The sequence below is a fragment of the Rhinatrema bivittatum genome, chromosome 2, assembly GCF_901001135.1.
Source record: "Rhinatrema bivittatum chromosome 2, aRhiBiv1.1, whole genome shotgun sequence".
Taxonomy (NCBI): domain Eukaryota; kingdom Metazoa; phylum Chordata; class Amphibia; order Gymnophiona; family Rhinatrematidae; genus Rhinatrema; species Rhinatrema bivittatum.
In genome coordinates, this window is record NC_042616.1 from 48,451,554 (window position 1) to 48,472,727 (window position 21,174).

General features: G+C 48.4%; 1 protein-coding gene across 11 annotated transcripts in view; it reads right to left on the reverse strand.

Annotated features, from left to right (window-relative positions):
- LOC115083911 overlaps nt 1-21,174 on the reverse strand; it is a 274,261-nt gene that overhangs the window by 137,119 nt on the left and 115,968 nt on the right. For 10 of the 11 annotated variants that reach the window (XM_029588000.1, XM_029587994.1, XM_029588001.1 and 7 more), the window contains exons 20-28: nt 18,902-19,033; nt 16,102-16,257; nt 13,143-13,316; nt 11,721-11,879; nt 11,241-11,387; nt 10,318-10,482; nt 2,430-2,606; nt 738-902; nt 307-483 (exon numbers count right to left, since the gene is read on the reverse strand). In XM_029588000.1, the coding sequence (XP_029443860.1) occupies nt 307-483; nt 738-902; nt 2,430-2,606; nt 10,318-10,482; nt 11,241-11,387; nt 11,721-11,879; nt 13,143-13,316; nt 16,102-16,257; nt 18,902-19,033 (1,452 nt within the window). The remainder of the gene's footprint in view (nt 1-306; nt 484-737; nt 903-2,429; nt 2,607-10,317; nt 10,483-11,240; nt 11,388-11,720; nt 11,880-13,142; nt 13,317-16,101; nt 16,258-18,901; nt 19,034-21,174) is intronic. The other variant, XM_029587992.1, reaches the window with a different exon arrangement.

Sequence of the window (21,174 nt, forward strand, 5' to 3'; positions counted from 1 at the left end):
AGCTATTGAATATAGCTGGCTATCTTAAAGTTAGCCGGCTAACGTTAGGTCAGATCTTTGGCCCGACAAAACTTAGCTGGCTAAGTCATCCGGCTAACTCTGAATATTGGAGTTAGTCGGCTAACTTAACTGGCTAATTCAACTCTTCCCAGTTAAGCCCATGGAACATCCCAACTTAACCATCTAAATTCTAGCCGGTTATCTTATTAACCGGCTAGAATTTAGCTGGCTAAATGCCCAAATATTCATTTGATAGGGCAAGAGTAGTTGTTACCCAGCCCTTGGAGCACAGGAATTTTATCTTACCTTCTGAATACATTCTCTTTCTACACATCTCAGGCCTCTTCGGTTCTTGATCTCTTGGTGAGATGATGGTTGGAGAGTTGCTGGATCCAACACTGGATGGACTGGGAGTATTTACCAGTATTCGGTTCATACAGTTCATCTTGTCAGATGGGGCAACACTGCCCACAGATATCTCGGCTTTAAGAGAAAAGGAGGTTACAGTGACATAATTGTGATGTCACAGCCAATATGGACGAATCAGAAAATGTGAGATACTTTATGCCTCTTTTCTAAGAGCTGTTCCCAGAGAATCGAGGTAAGTGCCAGGAGCTGTTCAAACCATTTCAGATGTAATGACTTAACAGGAACCTATTTAAGAACTTCTGCATGAAATACTAAAACCTGGCAAAGGGTATAGGCCGTCTTTTGTGGTGGTGGGATCTTTGCTGTACCTTCTGCATAGGATCTCTTCACCCCAGTCTCAGGCCTCCACGGTCCCTGTGTCATGTGAGTAGCCAGGCCTCGGGCTGCTGGACTTGAGGGGCTGGGAGTCCGTCCAGTGGTTCTCTGTGAGCAGTTTTCTGAGATCAAGAGGGCAGAGCTCCCGATACTTCCTCCTGATTTTAAAATATAAATCAAGTTCATGCATATAAGAGAAATATCAGAAACAGTAACTCAAGACAGGAAACGAGACGGGGAGAGGAAAAAAAATCTGTGATACATAAAAAGCATGACAGTGAGACGGAGAAAGTGAAAGAGTCAATCTAGAGAGAATGACAGAGAAAGAAAATGAATGAGAGAGAGTACGAGAGATGGAGTAAGAGACAGAGCGAGACAGAGAAAAAAAAAAGTTAATGATTTGGGATGAGAAGAAGAAATGGAAACCAGTGCAAAAAAAAAAAAGAGAGAGAAAACCAGAAAAACACATCAAGGACCATCTTCAGAAGCATTTAGGTGGTAACGAATACTTTCACTGTGAAAGTTATCCTGGAAAAGCGGCATGTGCTTATTTACATCTGCTGTTTGTTGCACGGAGTTTTGCAGAGACAATTTGCACGCAATACTTTTTAAAATAAGTAAAAATGATGTATGCATGTCCCAACCCTGTCCAGACTCCACAGCCTGGAAGGCCTCTCTCCTACACAAATAAAAGCATGTGCATAATTTTACGACTCCAGCCCTTTCTCTCAGAACTTGATTTAAAGACAGCACTGCATGAACTTGTAAGTTCTACACTGGACTATCGAAACACTTCAAACTCTGTGGCACGAATCGTTTCAGGAGCTAGAATCTGGGATCACATTCCACTAGCACTAATGAGGTTGCACTGGTTGCCCATTAGTTGGCGCAGTAAATTTACGATAATTTCTCTTGTCTTTAAGATCATCCACAGCTTTGAGCCTAAATGTTTTAGGTCTGTGCTAAAGATATATCAACCTATTCGTCTTTTGAGATCTTAGCCACAAAATTTACTAACAATACCTTCTGTCAACCAGGTTCACCTTGTGGATTTTAGAGAGAGGCTGTTCTGTGCGACTGAACCTTTTCTTTGGAGAAAGTTTCCTGAGGAATGAAAGGCAGAGGGCTCTCTTTTTGAGGTTTAGGAAACATGCTGAAGCACATTTATATAGGCAGGCTTTGGAGGACATGTTTTGAATGTATTGTGCCCCGGCCTTAATGGCTAGATGAGGAGTAGCAGATATATTTTATATGTTTATTTGTCTGTGGTTTTTTGTTAATGATTTGTTTTGTGATTAATTGGATATTACCTGTTCAAACCAGGGATGCTGTTAATCTTATGTTTTATTATGTATGTTGAGGTTTTTAAGCCGGTTTTCATTATGTTTGTTCAATTGTTATCTGCCTAGAACAGATGATAGGTGGATTATAAATATTTTAAATAAACAAACATTTATTGGTCACATAGTTTAAAGGGCCATGTCTGGGGTCACGCACTACTTTACCCTTTCAAAATTACCTTCCCTGTGTACTATTCTTGCAACATACGCACAAATTGTCATGGCCAAGAAAGTTTCTTGAATCTTGAGTGACAGACTGCGCCAGAACAAAAGCCTGAGTGAGAGGTATTTAGAGATCACACCCAGCACCCGAGTGAATTAGACATCATAAGAGCTTTGCTTTACCTTCGGGATGTAATCTCTTAATCTCCAATTCCGGTTGCCTTAGTTCCCTGTGCCCTTGGGAGGTGATGGTGGCTGAGATGCCGCAAGAGAGATTGGAAGGTCTGGAAGTGCTGACAGGGATTTTCTTTAAACAATTTACCAAACCAGGAAGGTGGATATTACCTGGATTAATATCAGCTTTAAAATATAAGAGAGAGAGAGAAAGAAACTGAATCAGCTCAGAGGCTTTACATTACACAGGTGATCTCTTCCAAGGGCAAAGTACTTAAATGATCTTTTTTTAAAAGGGTCACAACAGTATTTTATCTAAAGTCTAATGTAATCTGATCCATAAAAGAACCACTCAATGAGGTTTACAACAAACCAAAAATTAAAAAATAAATAATCAAATTCATTATGAGGTCCATATTCAGACACAGACCGGCTAGCAAACCTACAGGCCGATTCAGTAAAGTCCACGGGAGAGCGGACGAACGCCTGCTCTCCCGGCGCGCGCACCTGCCCCTCGCCGGTGCACGCGATTCAGTATTCAAATTAGGTGGTGCGGTAGAAACGGGGAAAAGGAGGCGCTAGGGACACTAGCGCGTCCCTAGCGCCTCCTTTTAGCCTGGAGCGGCGGCTGTCAGCGGGTTTGACAGCCGACGCTCAATTTTGCCGGCGTCGGTTCTCGAGCCTGCTGACAGCCACGGGCTCGGAAACCAGACGCCAGCAAAATTGAGCATCCGGTTTTCGGCCCGACAGCCGGGGGCCGAATTCAAATTTTTATTTATTTTTTTTTTAACTTTTTTTACCCTTCGGGACCTCCGACTTAAATATGCTTTCTTCTTGAAGCTGGAACAAATGGCCACGTGAAGACTCAAAGCCGAAACCTCAAAAATCCATTTGAGATGGACCTCCAGCTTGCGGTCCTGAACATCCTTCAGAGCCGCCGCTCCCGCAACTGGAATGGTCGTAGTCTTTGTGACGGATGAGACCACCGCATCCAACTTAGGGAGCTCAAAGAGTTCCAAGGCCTGCTCTGGCAAGGTATAAACTTTGGCAATTGCCCTTCCAACTCGCAATCCCATTCCTGGTCTTCCATCTTTTTAATGGACTCATGACACATAAACCCGGAAGAAGGGCTCCTCATGCCCCCCAAGACCGGATCCGCTCCATCCTTGCGAAAGTCATCAAGCGAAGGCTGGAGCCCCAGCTCGTCTAAACCTTGGGGAATGAGAGGGACTAGTTCTTCCCTGCGGAACAACCGGAGGATCTTGGGGTTATCACCCTCGGCCGCAGGCCCCAGATTGACATTATCCCCCTGCATATCAACCGTGCCCAGATCTGCCACCCGATCCTCCAAGAGCATCACCCCCGGTTCGTAGGCATCTGCCTGTGGAGCTGTACCAGGCAAACGCAGACCCCTGGCGGCTGATGTGTTCTGCAATGGCCCAGGTCCAATTGGTCCCAATCCGGACTCCTGAAATAAAGTGAAAGGGTCTTGTCCACCCTGATATGGCCCAAACCCCTCCTGTTACGTCAAAAAAGCCTTGTGCATCAGAAGAACGAATTCAGGCGAGAACGGAGTCGGAACACTGGGGAGCGATTGGGGCCGCACAGGTATGGCACTTTGGGGCCCACAGGTATGGCACTTTGCCCCAGGCAGCCCTCAGAGTCCCCCTGTCCCTCAATAGGACCAGGGAGAACCGGAAAAAGTGCTGAAGGGAAATCCCCATTGGTCCCCAAAAGTGCAGGCCCGACTGCCAGGGGATCCAAGATGGCCGCCGTTCCCGCGGTTACAGCAACGGAAGGCTACACGTGGACTGCAATGCTAAGGACTGTAGACGTTGGTGCGGGCGCTATTTTTCTTCGTTTGGCAGGCATCGGGAGTTCTTAGGGTCCCTCCTCACCCGAGACGCAGGCTGAACACAGACCGCAACAATTCAACTGCACGGGAGCCACTCCACACGCGCAGCAGGCCATCCCCTTACCATTGCGTTGCCAGAGCAAAATAAAAAAATCTCTGAGTAAAAACAAAAATCAAGACTCCCTGAAGAAAAGAACCTCGAAAACCATGCCCGGGGGGGGGGGGGGGGTTGCTCCTCCTTAGTCAGTCTTGGGGTTTTTTTGTTTGGTTTTTTTTTTTAACAAACTTAAACAAAGCCTCACACTAGCTTCCTGCTCCCAACACTCAGGTCAATCCAGTAACGAGTGGTAGGAAGAGCTGCGTTAGTGCCCGGCGCACCCGCGGTTGCTGCACACACAGTCCAGCTCACCTACCGCTCGATCCTGTATGTAAATAGCTTGCAAATGCAAGCTGCGTCTAAGAAGCGTCCGTGAAGCGTTAGGCCCGCGCAACCCATTTTACTGTATAGAGCGCTATACAGCGCCTATACAGTAACCTGGGTGCGCGGGCCTAACGCTTCACGGACACGCTGGTATCTGTCATTTCAGGTACCAGGAAGTGGATGATTCTCCTACGCTCACCTGCCCTGGCCGCGTCAATGGGTGCTGGTCTCCGGGGCAGCCCCAGTCCTCTCCCCCCTCCTCCCGAAGCAACGAAAGTGGAAAAAATCTAAAAAGCGAAAAGCGAAAAAAAAAAAAAAAGTAGCAACGAAGGGGACGGTCGGGATTGCCAGTCCTCTCTCCCCTCCTCCCGGAGCAAGGCTGCTTTACTTTACTGGATTGACCTGACACGCTTTGAAGCTTTCCCGTATTTTTTCTTCCCCTCCCTCCACTTTCTTCCAGCACTTTGCCTGTTTTCTTTTGGGGGACTCTCGTTTTCACCTCTTCAATTCCCTGCTCCCCCCAGCAGCTAAGGCCTCCTCCCTCCTCACAGTCCCATGTGTAAAGCAACGACTAACTTTTTTTTTCGCAGCCGCTCGAGATTGCCAATCCTCTCTCCCGTCCTCCCGGAGCAAGGCGCGAAAAGCAGCCTTGCTCCAGGAGGAGGGGAGACAGGACTGGCAGTGTAAAGCAACTACTTACTTTTTCGTGCAATTGCACGCAGGGGCCGCTTTCGCCCATGCAGGCATCCATCTTCGCCTCCGGGAGGCAGGGGAGCCGATGTCCGCCTTCGGAGGAGGGCTGCGAAAAAGTAAGTCGTTGCTTTACACATGGAACTGTGAAGAGGGAGGAGGCCTTAGCTGCTGGGGGGAGCAGGGAATTGATGTGGTGAAAACGAGAGTCCCCCAAAAGAAAACAGGCAAAGTGCTGGAAGAAAGTGGAGGGAGGGGAAGAAAAAATATGGGAAAGCTTCAAAGCGTGTCAGGTCAATCCAGTAAAGTAAAGCAGCCTTGCATCGGGAGGAGGGGAGAGAGGACTGGCAATCCCAACCGTCCCCTTCGTTGCTACTTTTTTTTTTTTTTCCCGCTTTTTGATTTTTAGATTTTTTCCACTTTCGTTGCTTCGGGAGGAGGGGAGAGGACTGGGGCTGCCCCGGAGACCAGCATCCATTGACTCGGCCAGGGCAGGTAAGCGGGGGCTGGGGGAAAGTTTGCCGCCTACCCTTACCCCGGCCTCTAACACAGGGGTAAGGGTAGGCGGTAAGTTAGCAGGTTAAACGTGCGGCAAAACAGCAGGGTAAAAAAGCGATAGTCGGGGCGCGCGTTACTGGATGGTAGGGAATAGCTAATTCGATAGTTTACATGTAATATACATGCCGCGTGCGGAAGGGGTTACCTGGGGATTTAAGGACGTGGTAAGAGTAGGTTAAAGGGGATTGTGGATCGCAGGAAGGGCTAACGCGGCCGGAAAGTGAGTAGAAAGCGGGTTAGGAGCGGGGTAAACGCGGCCGCACTTTACTGGATTGACCTGACTGAAAAAGAGCTGTCCAGCTCAATTCAGCAAGATAATCAAAAGGACAGGAAAGACAGCCAAAGACCCAGCCACCTAAGTGACCTCGTGAAGGGGAGGGATCTGGACCACCAGATGTACACCCCACAGCAATACCCTGGATCGGCCATACAAAAGGGTCGCCAACCCCCAGCCTGTCTGCCTTGACCAAACAGGGAAGGGATCCTTCACTAGGAACCGCAACCTGGGAGGAAGGCTCAGAGCAACAAAAAGAAAGACCAAAAAAAATACTGGAACAAACTGCAGGTTTATGCATCAGCCACCACCCGCTGGAGACAGAGAAATACTGAGGAACCGCAGGCGGCATCAGCGTATTTGAAGCAGTGCCAGTTTTACTTTCTCTGTCTCCATCTGCTGGCACGGATGAATAAACCCAGGAGTCTGGACTGATCTGGGTACGTACAGGGAACTCCCCCTTCCTCTCACTGCCTGCATTCCTTCTGATTAGAACGAACACCAGCGTACAAGCAAGTTAATCCAGTTTTGTTTCTTTTCACCCTCAGTGAACAGGGGAGTGTGGTGACAAAGTGCATCATTTCAAACTGGATAGCAGATCCTATCCTCTGCTTTCACAGATTGGCAGGCCTGAAACTTAGAAGGGCAGACCAAGGCTCACGATTATCAGGATGAGGGCGATGTTGGTTACCAATGGAGAGGGCTATTGTCCAACAGCCCGCACAGGCCAAACGTTTTACTCACAGGCTTCAGCCAGAATTTTCGACACGGATCTATGCGCATAAACCCGCTCTGAAAATCTGCGGGCATGAGAGAGTTAACTGACGCTGACCTATGAGCACAAAGAGACACCTGCTCGGGTACGGATGTAGCCTGGCGTGTGTAATAAACTGTGGCAAATAAACTATGTCCACTGGTGGCAAAAAAACTCAAACAATGTGCGTCCAAAAGACAGCCATGGTTTTCTAACGATCTTAGAAACCTCAAACTCAGTCTACGTCAGAAAGAAAGTAAATGGCGTAAAGCCCCTTCCCCCGCTACTCTTTCTGCATACAAACTCGCCCTCCACTTATACAAGAGCTCCACCTTAAAAACAAAAAGGGACTTCTACGCACATAAGATTCATGATCTTATCTTCGACTCCAAAGCCCTTTTCACATACGTCTCCAATCTAACTCAAGCTAATGCACCTGACATTCCACTTAACCAAGCTCAAACAAAAGCAGATGAGCTGGCCCTCTTCTTCAGTAATAAAGTCACGAACCTCCTATCACAATTAAAGCCTAATACTGGCACACCAGCCAGCACTTACATACACCACAACAATGACACATCCCTCCACTGTCTCGAACTCATCACATCCTCAGAGATCCAAACACTTCTAAAGAAAATGAAACCTTCATCACATCCCTTCGACCAAATCCCATCCAAATTACTACTTCTAATCCCGGACACTATCGCCAAAACCTTGGCGGACATCATTAACTGCTCATTCACCCAGGGTTTCTATCCAGACGACCTTAAACTAGCATCCATCAAACCGCTCCTCAAGAAACCTTACTTGGACCCCAAAGATCCCAACAGCTACCATCCAATCTCCAATCTTCCATTCATTGCCAAGGTGATGGAGAAAATAGTTAACACGCAACTATCGGACTACATAGAAGAACACAAAATTCTATTCCCTACTCAATTCGGATTCAGAAAAGCGTCAAGTACTGAATCCCTACTCATCTCCTTGACAGACTACCTCACCTTGGGCCTCGACAAAGGACAGGCCTTCCTATTGATCCTACTGGACCTCTCGGCAGCATTCGACACTGTAAACCACGCCACACTACTAAACCAGCTGGTGAACATCGGCATTACAGGAACAGCACTAACCTGGTTCAAGGCATTCCTAGAGAACAGAGGGTTCAAGGTTAGAATTCACAACAAAGAATCCCTCAGATACCCGTCCTCACTAGGAGTTCCTCAGGGCTCCTCACTCTCACCAACACTTTTCAACATCTACCTTCTCCTGCTTTGCCAGTTGCTAAACAAATTGAACCTAAAACACTTCCTATATGCCGACGATGTCCAGATCGTGATCCCCCTCAAAGAATCCATCACTAAAACTCTGGAATTCTGGGAAAACTGTTTTCAAGAAATTAATGGCCTCCTCTCCAGCTTAAACTTAATTCTAAACTCATCAAAAAGCGAATTCCTGCTCATCTCTCCAGAAAACTGCAATATCACTATGAACCCGCCAGCCAACTTGCAAATCTCAAAAGTAAGAGATCTAGGAGTCACTATAGACAACCGGCTAAACCTAAAATCATTTATTAACCAAACTACTAAAGACTGCTTCCACAAACTACATGTATTAAAAAGAATAAAACCCCTCTTTCATTTCCATGACTATAGAACAGTGCTGCAAGCAATAATCTTCGCTAAGATAGACTACTGTAACGCTATCTTACTAGGTCTCCCAACATCCCATACTAAACCTCTCCAAATGATACAGAACACTGCAGCCAGAATCTTAACAAACAAGAGGAGAAGAGACCACATTACGCCCGTCCTCAAAGACCTTCATTGATTACCAATCCATTACAGAATAATCCATAAGTCCCTCACCACAATCCACAAATCTATCCATGGACTTGCTCCACTCTTTCTACAAAAAACTCAAAAAACACTCCTCCTCCAGACCCATTAGAGAAGCGTACAGAGAATATCTTCAGGTACCACACGCCAACACCACCCAACATATAACATTGAGAGATCGGGCCTTCTCCACAGCAGGACCCCCACTATGGAACTCCATCCCCCTAGAACTACAACAAGAACCTTGCCTTCCAACCTTCAGAAAAAGACTCAAAACATGGTTATTCAAGAAAGCATTCCCGGACCCTTACTGATTATCCTCCATCAAACTGAGTCTCACTGATTATCCTCCATCAAACTGATCCTGACATCACTAGTTACTGCACCGTTCTATCACTTATGTTAAACAGCTACTATCTTCTTCTTTTACTCCCAGTTCGAATCATCCCTGTTTTATTGTAACTTCTTTTTTCTTTGCACTTGTTATAGTTCGTACTGTATATATTCAGGTTATAATTCTGTACGTTATAATTTATTGCTCACCCCTTGTTCTATGTAAACCGACATGATACGACCAACCGTGAATGCCCGTATAGAAAAGCATAAAATAAATAAACAAACAAATAAATAAATAATACTTAAACGTACGGTTTCTGCTTCCCACCCCAAACTCTCGCCACCCCAGAAGTCCTCTTTGTAGTGAACGTAAAGTACGAGCGGAAGGGCTTCTGCGCCTACGTTTACGAGCAACAATTCCCCACCCTACTCCCGGGCTAATTTCAAAAGGTCATTACTGTCCTGGACTGATCCGGGTACGTACAGGGAACTGGGGTTTGTGTGCGGAAATCATTTTGAAAATGACTGCACTCCTATGTCTACCTCCACTGAGGAGATTTGCAGGGCAGTGACACAGAGTGGAGGCCACACTGTCACATCCCATTACTGTCTAGACATGGCCTCCTAGGAGGAGACTAAGTTTGGATGGGCCACGCTTCACACCCTCTGTGAGGTATAGAGTTTGATCCTATCCATCTTAGGGCCCATTTTTATCATCTTGGCTTGTGTTCTCTGTGTGTGGTTTTGTTTTTTTTTCTTTTAAAGAAAAAATAAAAAAGGGAATTTTTTCCCCAACAAAAAATATTTCCTGCTATTTGGCAGTTCTTGCTGTTTTACCTGTATTTTGTTTTAAAGTAAATATCCCATGTGTGCGATTCTGATCTGCTCATTTTCAGAGAAAGCAAAGTTGTTTATGTGTAATAGGTGTTTTCTGAAGACAAGTAGTTCATCAGTCACACAAATTCCCCTAGTCAAAGTTAATGTAGGGGGGCTGCAGGAACACCAAAATCTGAGAACTTACTATGCATAAGTACTGAAAGGCCTTTGTCTTTTCAGAAAGCTCTGGCACATTCATGTCCATCGGTGCGGCGTGCAGTCATGCCACCCACGCATGCGACAGCGAAGCGCTATGTCTTCCGAGAATGCCTACTACAGGCCAGTTACTTTGCCTTACCTTCTGCGTAACACTTCTTAACCCCCGTCTCTGCTCTCCTCTCTCTGTGGCTGCTGGTACCAGTCCAGCTATTGCTTGTTGTGCAGGAGGGACTACTTTTGCTTACAGAGATCTCCTTCCAGCAGTTTGCACACCTACATAGGCTGTTGATGTCTCCGTGTGATCCTGTGTTTAATAGTATGACAAAATGCCACTGTAATACTATTCTATAATGAGGTTTCCATGTCTCTTATCAAACACTGGACCGATTAAGTGTACTGGATGTCTCGTGTGTGGCCCTGTTTTTTGGCCAGGAAGGGCACAGTTACACTTGGGAAACACGGTGCTCCACGGTGCCACCGATTTGAGTCTCGATTCCAGCTCCTGCTCCCGGCCCACAAGGGGAAGGAGGGTGATGGAGCTAAGGAAACACAAAGATCAGAGCTGGTCAGAGTGGTCTAGAGGGGATGCCATCTTGCTTTCCCAGTCACAGGAGGCTGCTGTAACATATGGAAGGGAAGGTGAGGAAAACGCAGATAGCTACAAAAACCACGACCACAGTGAAGACAGAGAAGGACCCTGAAAGGAAGGAAAAAAACCCACTGCCAAACTTAAAGATGTGCATGATATTCCTATGTGTTTCATTATGTAAGCTGCCTACAGATTCGGCATCATGCGACATGTAAATGCCTGAAATAAATGAAATATACAGAGAACTGTGGAATTGTAAAGCAATACTGCAGCCCATGACCTTTCACCTCCAGAAGATTCTCAGGTTGGCAAGCTGACTCATTACTCCCCAGAAGAGAGAATCATATGCACATCACAGAGGGAACGCCTTCCGCCACGAAGGGATTCTGCAATCCTACCCACAAGTGACGCTTGGAAGCCATGACTTGCCCCTTGTGTGATTAAAGATGTGTCTGCAGGAGCCTTTACTTTACCCTCTGGACAGGATCTCTTCACGCTCAGCTCAGGTTTCCTCAGCTCCACCACGTGCTCCGGAGAGAAGGTGGCGGATGCGCTGGAAGGGACTCTCGGCACACAGCTCACCAGGCCAGGCTGGTGCGACGCTCCTGGTGCTGCCTCTGCTGCGGTAACAGAGAGAGAGAGGACGTGTCAAGAGCCTGTGCCCCCTGCGTGCTCCCATACCCTGGAACAGCTGATGGTGGGATGATCCTCCCAAGCCTGCCAAAACGAGACAGCATCTGAGCCTTGCCATCTTGAAACTGTGGGGCCACCTTACCTTTTCATCTCAACTCCGAAGTACTTGCATGCCCGCGTTTTGTACAATGGAAGAGGGGGATGGGTAGGAACTCTTCGCTGCCTTAAAGAGGACTTTGTTTCTTTCCACGCGACATATGGAAGATGCCTTAGAGCTCATGCTAAGAGCAGCAGTCCCAAGCCTGCGGCCTTAGACTCACCTTCTGCAGAGGACAACCGAGGGCCTGGCTCGGGTCTCTTATGTCCCAGGGCTGCACTGGGAGCTGCGCCCATACTGGAAGGCCCGGGTCTGGATACAGGTATTTCCTTCACGCAGCTCTCCAGGCCGTGCAGGTGTGCGTTCCTCGCAGTCATGCCTGCTTACATGATACAAGAGGATCAGCATAAGTAAGTACTGCACTAAACTCTCCATTCTCTAGTGCTGCAAGCTAATACTCCAGGGAGTTGCAAATGAAAGCTCCTTACACCGTAGCCCAACACAGGCTGGTTCTGACTGAGTTGGAAACCCAACGGAGTTGGGTGATACTCTTAGCTCATTTGGTTCACCATTCTTTAAGCCAGACCCTTGTAAAACACACACCCCCCCCCCCCTGACTAAACCTCGGGGGCAGCCACTTCAGGAAGAGTCACAAGGCATCGCAGCCACATTGCATCCAGTTTGGACATATCAGCTAAGAAATCACCAACAACAGCAGGCCCACTGCAGGAATCCTAACTCATCTTAGCAACACTGAGCATGGATGCTCCCAGGAGTTCAGGGGATCTGTTTCTACTACTGCTGATTCTCTGTTCTATACTTCCTGTGAAATATGACACAAAAGCCATTTTGCCACCCCAATGCAGACTCCCTAGGTGTGCGCATTTAGCATGCACCAAGACTATGGACCTTTCTGTGGCAATACAGCACTGTGCGTGGGGTTCCCAGCAAGTTTGGGCCACAGATATTTCAGAATGATAAAAATATTCCAGAAAGAGAAAACCACAGTTTCCTTTTTAGACAGGCTCAGCACTGCGCTTAACCATCCTCTCTCCACGCGCCCCCCCACCCCCATGAATAAGGCGAGGTCAGCACAAGCATTCCCTCTCCTCTCTGTCACACAAGACAAGGGATGTGACATAGGACTTGTGCAGGGACACTGCGCTGAGTGTGCATCTCTGTCACATAAGACAAAGGATGCACATGTGACCAGGGTCAAGGAGTCGCACATTCCCTTCTTCTCGCAGAGCACATGGGATGTGACATGAGACCTAGACCAGTGATACAACATGGGAGGTGTGTTTCTTCACCCCATCGCCCAGGATACGGGCCAGGGGCATGGCTTGGGGCCTGCACTCTTTGGGTCTCTAATCTCTCATTTTCATCTCTGCTAAGTTTAGAACCAAAGCACCCCTTCCCAAACTAAATTACGCGCATTGTATTAAATCCCAGGCCCCGAGCGTAAATGTGAAACTTTGGTGCTGGATACAGCATGGAGATGGCCAGAGAGTGAAAGATGGCTTAGGAGCTTCACAAGAGGCATGCGACTTGTGAAGGGGGAAACGTGTGGCGTGTGACCTGTGACAGGGGATGCACACGGCCCGTGATCTGCGATGAGGGCCACAATGGGAAAGCTCCAGCTCACCTTCTACATACGACTTCTTAACCCCCATCTCGGGCCTCCTCCGTTCTCTGCCCTCTTGCGCGCTGCAGGCAGCTGGGCTGCTGGCGGCCAGGTTGGCAGAACCCGGAATATTTACAGGTATTTTCTGCAGACAATTCACCAAGTCAGGGAGATGCGACTTGCCCGGAGCTTCTTCTGCATTCGAATGATAAAGAGAAACTGTATCAGAGTCAGGAAGAGAGGAGGGTCCAGCCCAAGGTGATGGTCCTGAAATCAGTATTGGGACAGTGGGATCAGAAAATGCTGACACTTAAATGGCAGGTACTGTCTGTTTCAGCTTTCGATTCTTCTATAGAACTGCATTGTTTTTGCTTTATGAAACTGTCAACCATGCAACCTTCTTCTGCTGGTCTGTGTGAGTGCTTCTGAGTGCACACATGAGTCAGAGAGAGAGTATGCATGTGTCCAACGGGTCTATTTACTAAGCCTGTTAAAACTGGATGTGATTGGATTTTACTACACACATGAGCAGTGCATGTAACACCAGAATTACTAAAGGGCAGAAAGCCGTTGGTAAAGTGGCCATCACATTATGGCACTAGCTAATGCCTGGAAGCGCAGTTAACTTTTCGCATTAGCCAAGCCTTGATGGGGAACTCAGTTCCACCCCATAACCCCCTCCCCCCAAACACTAAAAAGTAAGGGCCAACGGGTCCTGACCCGATCCCCCTCAAAAGGGCAGGCCCCCCTACCACTGTAGAGCCCCTCCCCCCAAGACGCTCCACCCACAGGAAGGGCCACACGCCATTCCAGATCCACCTCCCTGTAAGAGCCTCCGCCTTGGATGCCCTTCCAGTCCCCCCTCCAAGCCCTACCCCTCTCCTTACGTTTCTTAGAGAAATAAGGCAGAAGAGAGCTCCGATCCCTCTGCCTTCAACACGGCCCCAGCTAACCTCACCCTCCACTATGTCCCCAATATATGTGGGGGGGGGGGGGTGCTTTGTTGTAAAGGGTGGAGGGGTGTCTTTTGAGGGGAACCTCTTACCAGGAAGAGGGAAGGGAGCGGCACACAGTTGTTCACATGGGATTGGCCCATCTTTGGGAGGGGGGCGGGATCTCCCCGTGGGGGAGTGTCCGTCCTTGGGAGGAAGGCAAAAATCTTGATCCATTGGCCCTTTATAGTTGACTGGTAGGGATTAGGCTGGGCATCGCGACCCCCCCACTGGGGCTTGCACTGGCCTCGCTTGATTCCACCTCCAGAGAAGCAGTTAAGTTCTAGTGTTACCGGCGTATTAATGCAAATCAGGTTACCTAATTCAATTTGCGCTAACCAAATTCATATTAATGCGCTGCTCAGCATATATTTGTGTGCTAATCAGTTGAGCGGAATCCGTGCAGCCACGCATTCCGCCCTCACTGGGGCCCCCCCCCTGACATTCCCCACAGGTGCTTTGGGTCACGCCGCTAGGAACGACGCGGCAGAAGGGACGGCTCCGGGCCACTGCATCGGCGTTCTCTTTGCAAGGGTTTTGGCTCTGTGCAGTCAGCCCGGGCTGTCATATCCGAGTGCTACACGCCAAGTGCGTCTTTGCGGCTCATCCCTCAAGTGACGCTTTTCCTTTCCCGAGCGGCGGTGCCAAAAATAAAAAACTCTTGCCCCACGCTGAATTCCTGTGAGCGTTGGGTGAAAGCAGCAAGCACAGTAATAAAAGAAGTTCGTTGTTCGAAGGCTTTTTGTCTGCTTAACTTCTGGAGCCAGCCGGGCAGAAGCCAAGATTTTAATATTCCTCTCCCCCGCCCCCTGCCTTGCACAGATATTTTGGGCACAGAGTTCACCGAGTGCATAAAATCTATCCAGACAGAAAGAGGCGGGGCTGGAGGCGTTCTGGGGGCGGGGCTTTACTTTAGCCAGGGCGCACAGGTACTGAGCGCTGTCATATGCATAAGTCTCCGAAAACTGGCCTCAAAATTCATCTTCCCCTTATTAAATCATAACCAGGGACAGGCACTAGGGCTGCTAACACAGGTAAAATGAGCTTAGATTATTGCACTCTTTTGGGGAGTTCTGGGTCTGTTTCGCTTGAACTGTACAGTATTAATTTGTCTCTTGGGAGAGGAGATGGCAAACTTCCTTCTTTTCATTTTTTTGTTTTGGGGGGGGGGGGGAGGGGAGCAGTGGTTTCCTCCTGCACTTCCAGTTCAATCATAACCGGCCTCTACAGTGGCTACAGACCCAGTCAGCCTTCAGTCACGGTGACTCAAGGGTTCCCCTCGCCCCCCTGCTCCTAACCAGCCCCTGTCGCTGCAGTGACTTCTCCGTTCCCTCCATGGTACATGTGCACCTCGAGTCTGGCCAGTAGGTGTGGCTGTTAAGCAATGAGTGAGACTCCCTCACCTCCCCACCCCCGAACTAAGAGGCTGAGGCGGGACTCTGACCACTGCCTCTGCAGCATCCCCAGCTCTTGCTGACCCAAGGGCAGAGCTAGGTTCGGGATCAGATCCTGCCTGGCAGCACGCAGCACCGCCATCGAGCTATCAGGCCAGCCCTCTTTTTCCTCTTTTTGTCTTTTTAAACCACACAGGATTTCATTATTTGGAACACAGGTTTTGACAGCTTACGGTACCACACGAGGGGCTTGATCTATCCAAAGCTTCCCCCACAGATAAGCAGCAGGACAAACTCTTCGATACAGGAGGCTTCGTGTGGTTTTTCTGACATCCGCCAGCCGCAAAGCGGCAGTTTCTTTGCCTCAATCCTTAGCTATGGCATTTCCTGAAGGCAGAGTATCCCGCCGCATCTTCAAAGTACAGGCCAGGATCACCTGCCGGTCTTTACCATGCTCGCCGTCTCTCAGGCCTGCATGAAGCTGGCCTTTACAGGTCTGAAACAGGGACACCCTTCTCTGAAAATAGCTTTGCCCTAGAACAAGGACAGGAGAAGCTCTTCCAAACACGAGTGACCGCCTCAACGGCCCCTTACCCTGTGTGCAGAGTCTTTTAGTCCTGGCGTCAGGCCTCCTCCACTCTAGGCCTCCTGGAGCACCAACGGTCAGCCGGGAGGAATCAGGGCTGAGGACAGGCGCTTCCTTCAGCTCCATCATCAGGCGTCTGCTCGCTAGGATCTCCTCCATTTTCACTAGGTAAAGAAAGCATTTTCACAATCTAAACCAAAAGTATTTCCGAATGTGACCTGATCCAGTGAGTGCTCCAAGCCCACAGCTTCACCCTTCTCTTTCAGTCTCTGCACATCCTGAAACACTTATCGCAGTCTCTAGCTCTTTCAAATTAGTGTCACGGAAACCAGAGATGATCCCTCTTATTAGGCTGTTGAATATTTAAAGATGTGAGGTTTACTGTGACTATTTAAGCCTTAGAAAAGTATCATGGCTACCCAGTTGCTTGGCTGGTCTGTTTTATTTATTTTTGGCTTGGTGGGTTCCCCACTGCTCCCTTGGGTTTCCAGATCAATCGGAAGCAGTCTCTATTGGGTTTTGTTGCCATGAACCAGGGGCTCCCCTCCCCCCCATACACATTTTATATCCTTTCCAACTCACTCAGCCCAACTCTAGCAGTGATGCTGCTCAGCCAGTGGCCACTGATCCCCAGCTCCTTCTGGAGTACAGTAATGCGAACACTGAATCCAGCCACTAGGTGTCACCACCGAGACTCCCTCTCCCCAGGGGGCTGAGAGCATCCCCAGCCCTGGATGTTCCAGCTAGAGCAGAAGCCTGGTGGCCCAGCAATCAAATCTGGGCCTTCTGCATGGCAACACACACCACTGGACACTGAGCCACCAAGAAGGCCTTGACCGGTTTATTTGACCTAATTCAGTTTTCTTGGGCTAACACAGTGATTTGATTCACTTGCTTCTCATGCCGCCAGTCTGCAGCCCTTCTCATGCGCTGTACACGCGCTGCGTATCATCTGCAAGTCCTGGAGTCGAGAGAAACGTTATTCATCCTGGAGAAAAGCGGATTTTTTTTTGTAGGTTGTGATTCTTATCACTGGATCAGAGACTATGTTGTACATGAGATTTTGAGAACGCACAGGTCCATTCACCCCTGTGGCTTCGACAGCTCATTCACCTCATCATCCCCGGGTTCCCCGTATACTGCTCCAGTGAAAGGCGATGCCAGACTGCCCAGAATGCACGAACACTTTAACATCAACTTACGTCCGGAGGGAGAGAAGGGGCAACTCTTTCCCACCTAGCTCTGCTTTACTATTTGAAGTAGACGTGACTACAAAATTAACATTCAAATTTAAATAAGATTATGACAACACAAGAAAGAAGTACTAAAATGAAATGTAGAACCACTGCAGCATTCTCACCAAGACCGCTCTCATGCTGTGTCAAAAGCGTGGATCCATTGACTTCCCTCTTTTCCTCCATGTTACATCCTTGACCACTGACCAGATGCTTTTTGAGCCACTAGTGACCATTTCCTCAGCTCCACATCACTTCCGCCACAGTGCGGACTTTTTCCAGGAAAAGGGGAGAACTAAAACTTGAGTAGTCCTGCAAGCAGGCGGCTCTGCTACCCGAACACGTAAAGACCGTGCCCGGCACAGTGGAAAGCCCTAGGCAGATCGCATTCTCCCAACAGCCTCCAGCAACAGAAGTAAAGACTTAGTACAAAATGGCAATACAGATTAAAAAAAAAACAAATCCTAAAAACCATGGATCAGGTGCACATTTTGATCATACAATACCGCATCTATTGCTGGATAATTTACTTGTGTCTTGAGAAGCTTTTGTGCTCCTGGGAGAATTCTGAGCCACCGTGCAGTGCAGAAATGCCCTCGCCACAAAGAATTTGGTCTGCACCGGCGGTAGGGGCCACCCCAAAGCAAGCCACTGGTAGGAGAGAGAAAAAACCTGCAACCCTCATGGGCTTGAAGAGAAGGGGGAGGGGGGGAGAGGGCATCAGCCTGCGCAAGCCGGTGACGAGAGAAAGGGCTCAGCAGCAGCACAAGCCGGTGAGCAGAGCAGCCAATCGCACCTCACTACGCCCTTGTCAAGGAGAGGTTAGCATGGCCCCCTATCAGCAGGATACTATAGGCTCTTTGGGTTGCGGCTGCTGTTGCTGGTCAGGATGAGTTGTGGGGAGGGCGGCAGAGGTTAGAAAGTTGGGGGGGGGGGGGAGATGGGCTGGAAGGGGATGAGAATGAGTGGTGAAGACAGAGATGGAGACAAGATGGGTGGAGAGCATAGAGAGAGACTGGTAGAGATGAGAAGGGGGCGGTGGAAGAAAAGGGAGATGGGGATGGGCTGCGGGGGGAGCAGGGAGAGGAGGGGAGAGAGGTCCATTGCTTTACAGTATTCCTGAGGGAATTCTGCATCAAAAAAAAATACACATTTTGAGTCCGAGTTAATAACGTTTCTTTGGAATTATTTAAATGAATGACCCAGAGACAGTGATTATATTGTGTTATTTTTACAAATAAAATATGTAGAGTTTTTCACTGTTCGATGCAAAATTCTTCCAGGAGTTATGTTAAGACATGGCAGCACTTTCTGTCAATGAGTCTGATGGGAGGGCTGCAGCCGCCAATTCCAGGTGCTCTCAAAGATTTTTTCCCAAGTTTCTTCCCCATAATATGAAGGAATCTGGAGGCGTGCAGGGGGAGGGAGGCTTTAATGCCTTCGATTTGCCATTCCGCTGGGCTGATCGATCAGTTCAGAGAGGCTGAGCACCGGCTGTAACAGGCTCAATCCCGAAAGCAATGCCGGACGGTGCAGACCACCCATAAGTTACCTTCTGTCTTTATTCACTTACCGCTCACTTCTGGCCTCCTCTGCACAACGCCTCCTGGTGCCACCACGTTGCTGGAAAGGCTGGCTTTATTTCCAGTTAGCTCCTGCAGATGGCTCTCTGTGCCGCGGAAGTATGCACTGCCCACAGCGGCCTCTGATTTAACAACACACAGAGAGACAATGCATCAGCTCGCGGCTCCAGGATGGAGGCATGGATCCCACCCCGTTTCTGTCCCTTTCGTTCCCTCCACCTTGCACCACTGTGGCCCTGGTGTTATTTCCACTGAGGTGCTGAGCTCACTTACACCCTTCACTGTATTTTTCTCCTCATCCTACCTGTGGTTTTACCAACACCATTCAGCTGTTGCTCAGGATATGTCATGGTACTTCTGCTACTACCACTGCTACTGCTACTACAAAGAAATACAGCTACTGCTGCTACTTATTTCTGTAGTGCTATTCAATGCAAGCAGTACTATACAGATACACCTAAGTAGAAGTCCCTGCTCCATGGAGCTTACAATCTAATCAAGACACGGAGACAAGACAAATAAGAAGCTTCAGGAAATGTATTTAATACAGTAAAAGCAGTTATCATCAAGCAAGCTATGACAGGGAGAGTCCAGGTTTAAGATTTAATTGCAACCTCTGAAGGTGGATTTTTACTTTGGGTGATGGGGAAGCCTAAACTAGGCCCTGGGTCACCTGAACTTTGTCCTTCGAGAATTTCTTGGGCAGATGTCATTTAGCGTCTGTTTTGGGGTTGGTGTGACGTGCCCTTGTGGCAGAGGTCATCAAGCGGATTTGGTCGTTTGTTTCTTTTAAGAGAGTATGTAGAGGGAGATCCGCCAGGGGAAGTGTCTCAGAGTGGGAACTAGGGTTGTTCTTCTTTCAGAGTTTCTCAGAGTTAAGTGGGGAGATTCACAGTTCCTAGGAGGGGAGCTAGCCAGCAGGGTCCCACAAGGCCAAGTCATGGAAGGCCAGCCAAGCTTTGCCAGGTTTTTGGGTTGTGTCCAGAACGGCTCAGCAGGGTTATAATCCACCACGCCCTGGTGAAAACTGTTTTGGAGGTGAGAGAACTATGCTGATGGGACAGTAACTGAGATGAATGCTGTGGGGTGATGTAAGTTCTGAATTTCAATTGAAATGAAGAATGAGGGGGTGGATTATGTTTGGTGCTTTTCTAGGGAAGTGAAGACTGGAGGAACAGTGTTTTGTTGTTACTGCTGTTGCTGCTGCTAATTCACTGCTGTGAACCCTAATGAATGGAGAAATTACTTACCGGATAATTTCATTTTCCTTAGTGTAGACAGATGGACTCAGGACCAAGGGTTATGCTCCCCTGCCAGCAGTTGGAGACAAAGACAGGTTTCAAAGCTCACGTCACCCTAAATATACCCCTGCAGTGACCTCAGCCCTTCAGAATTCTCTTCAAAAGCCAACTTTGGACATACTATCAAATAAATCTGATTTAAAAACTGTATTAAAAATGGATAACAGTAACTGTACTCAACCAAAGAAACATAGAACCCCAGTAAGATTATAGATGCCTGGATGATGGCTTACCTGTAATCTCTTGGAATCGATATCCATTCCATGGGCAAATCCTTGGCACCGTTCTTGGGCAGCCGGGGGCGGGATGCTGAGTCCATCTGTCTACACTAAGGAAAATGAAATTATCAGGTAAGTAATTTCTCCATTTCCTAGCGTGTAGCCAGATGGACTCGGGACCAATGGGATGTACAAAAGCTACTCCCAATCGGGATGGAAGGCTGCCCGTGGTCCTGTTAACACTGCTCTTGCAAGGGCTGCATCCTCTCGAACCTGTACGTCCAGCCGATAGAACCTGGAGAAGGTGTGCAAGGAGGAACATGTCGCTGCTTGGCAGATATCGACCGGAGACAGCAGTCTAACTTCCACCCATGAGACCACCTGATCCCTGGTGGATGGAGCTTTAACCTGAGAAGGTAATGGCTTTCCTGCCTCCACATAAGCTTCCGTGACCACCTCCTTAATCTAGCGAGCTATGGCAGCCCACAAAGCTGGTTTGCCCTGCTTCCTTCCACCATGAAGGACAAACAGGCAGTCTGTCTTTTGGGCTGGTTCTCAAACTTTCAGATACTGCAATAAAAGTCTACTGATGTTCAAATGATGGAGAAGGCGGTTTTCCTCTGTATCCTTGTGCTCATCCAAGGATGGCAACAAAATGGACTAACTCAAATGAAACTCTGAGACTACCTTGGGCAAGAAGGATGGAACAGTATGAAGCTATAATGTTCCTGGAGTCATCCGGAG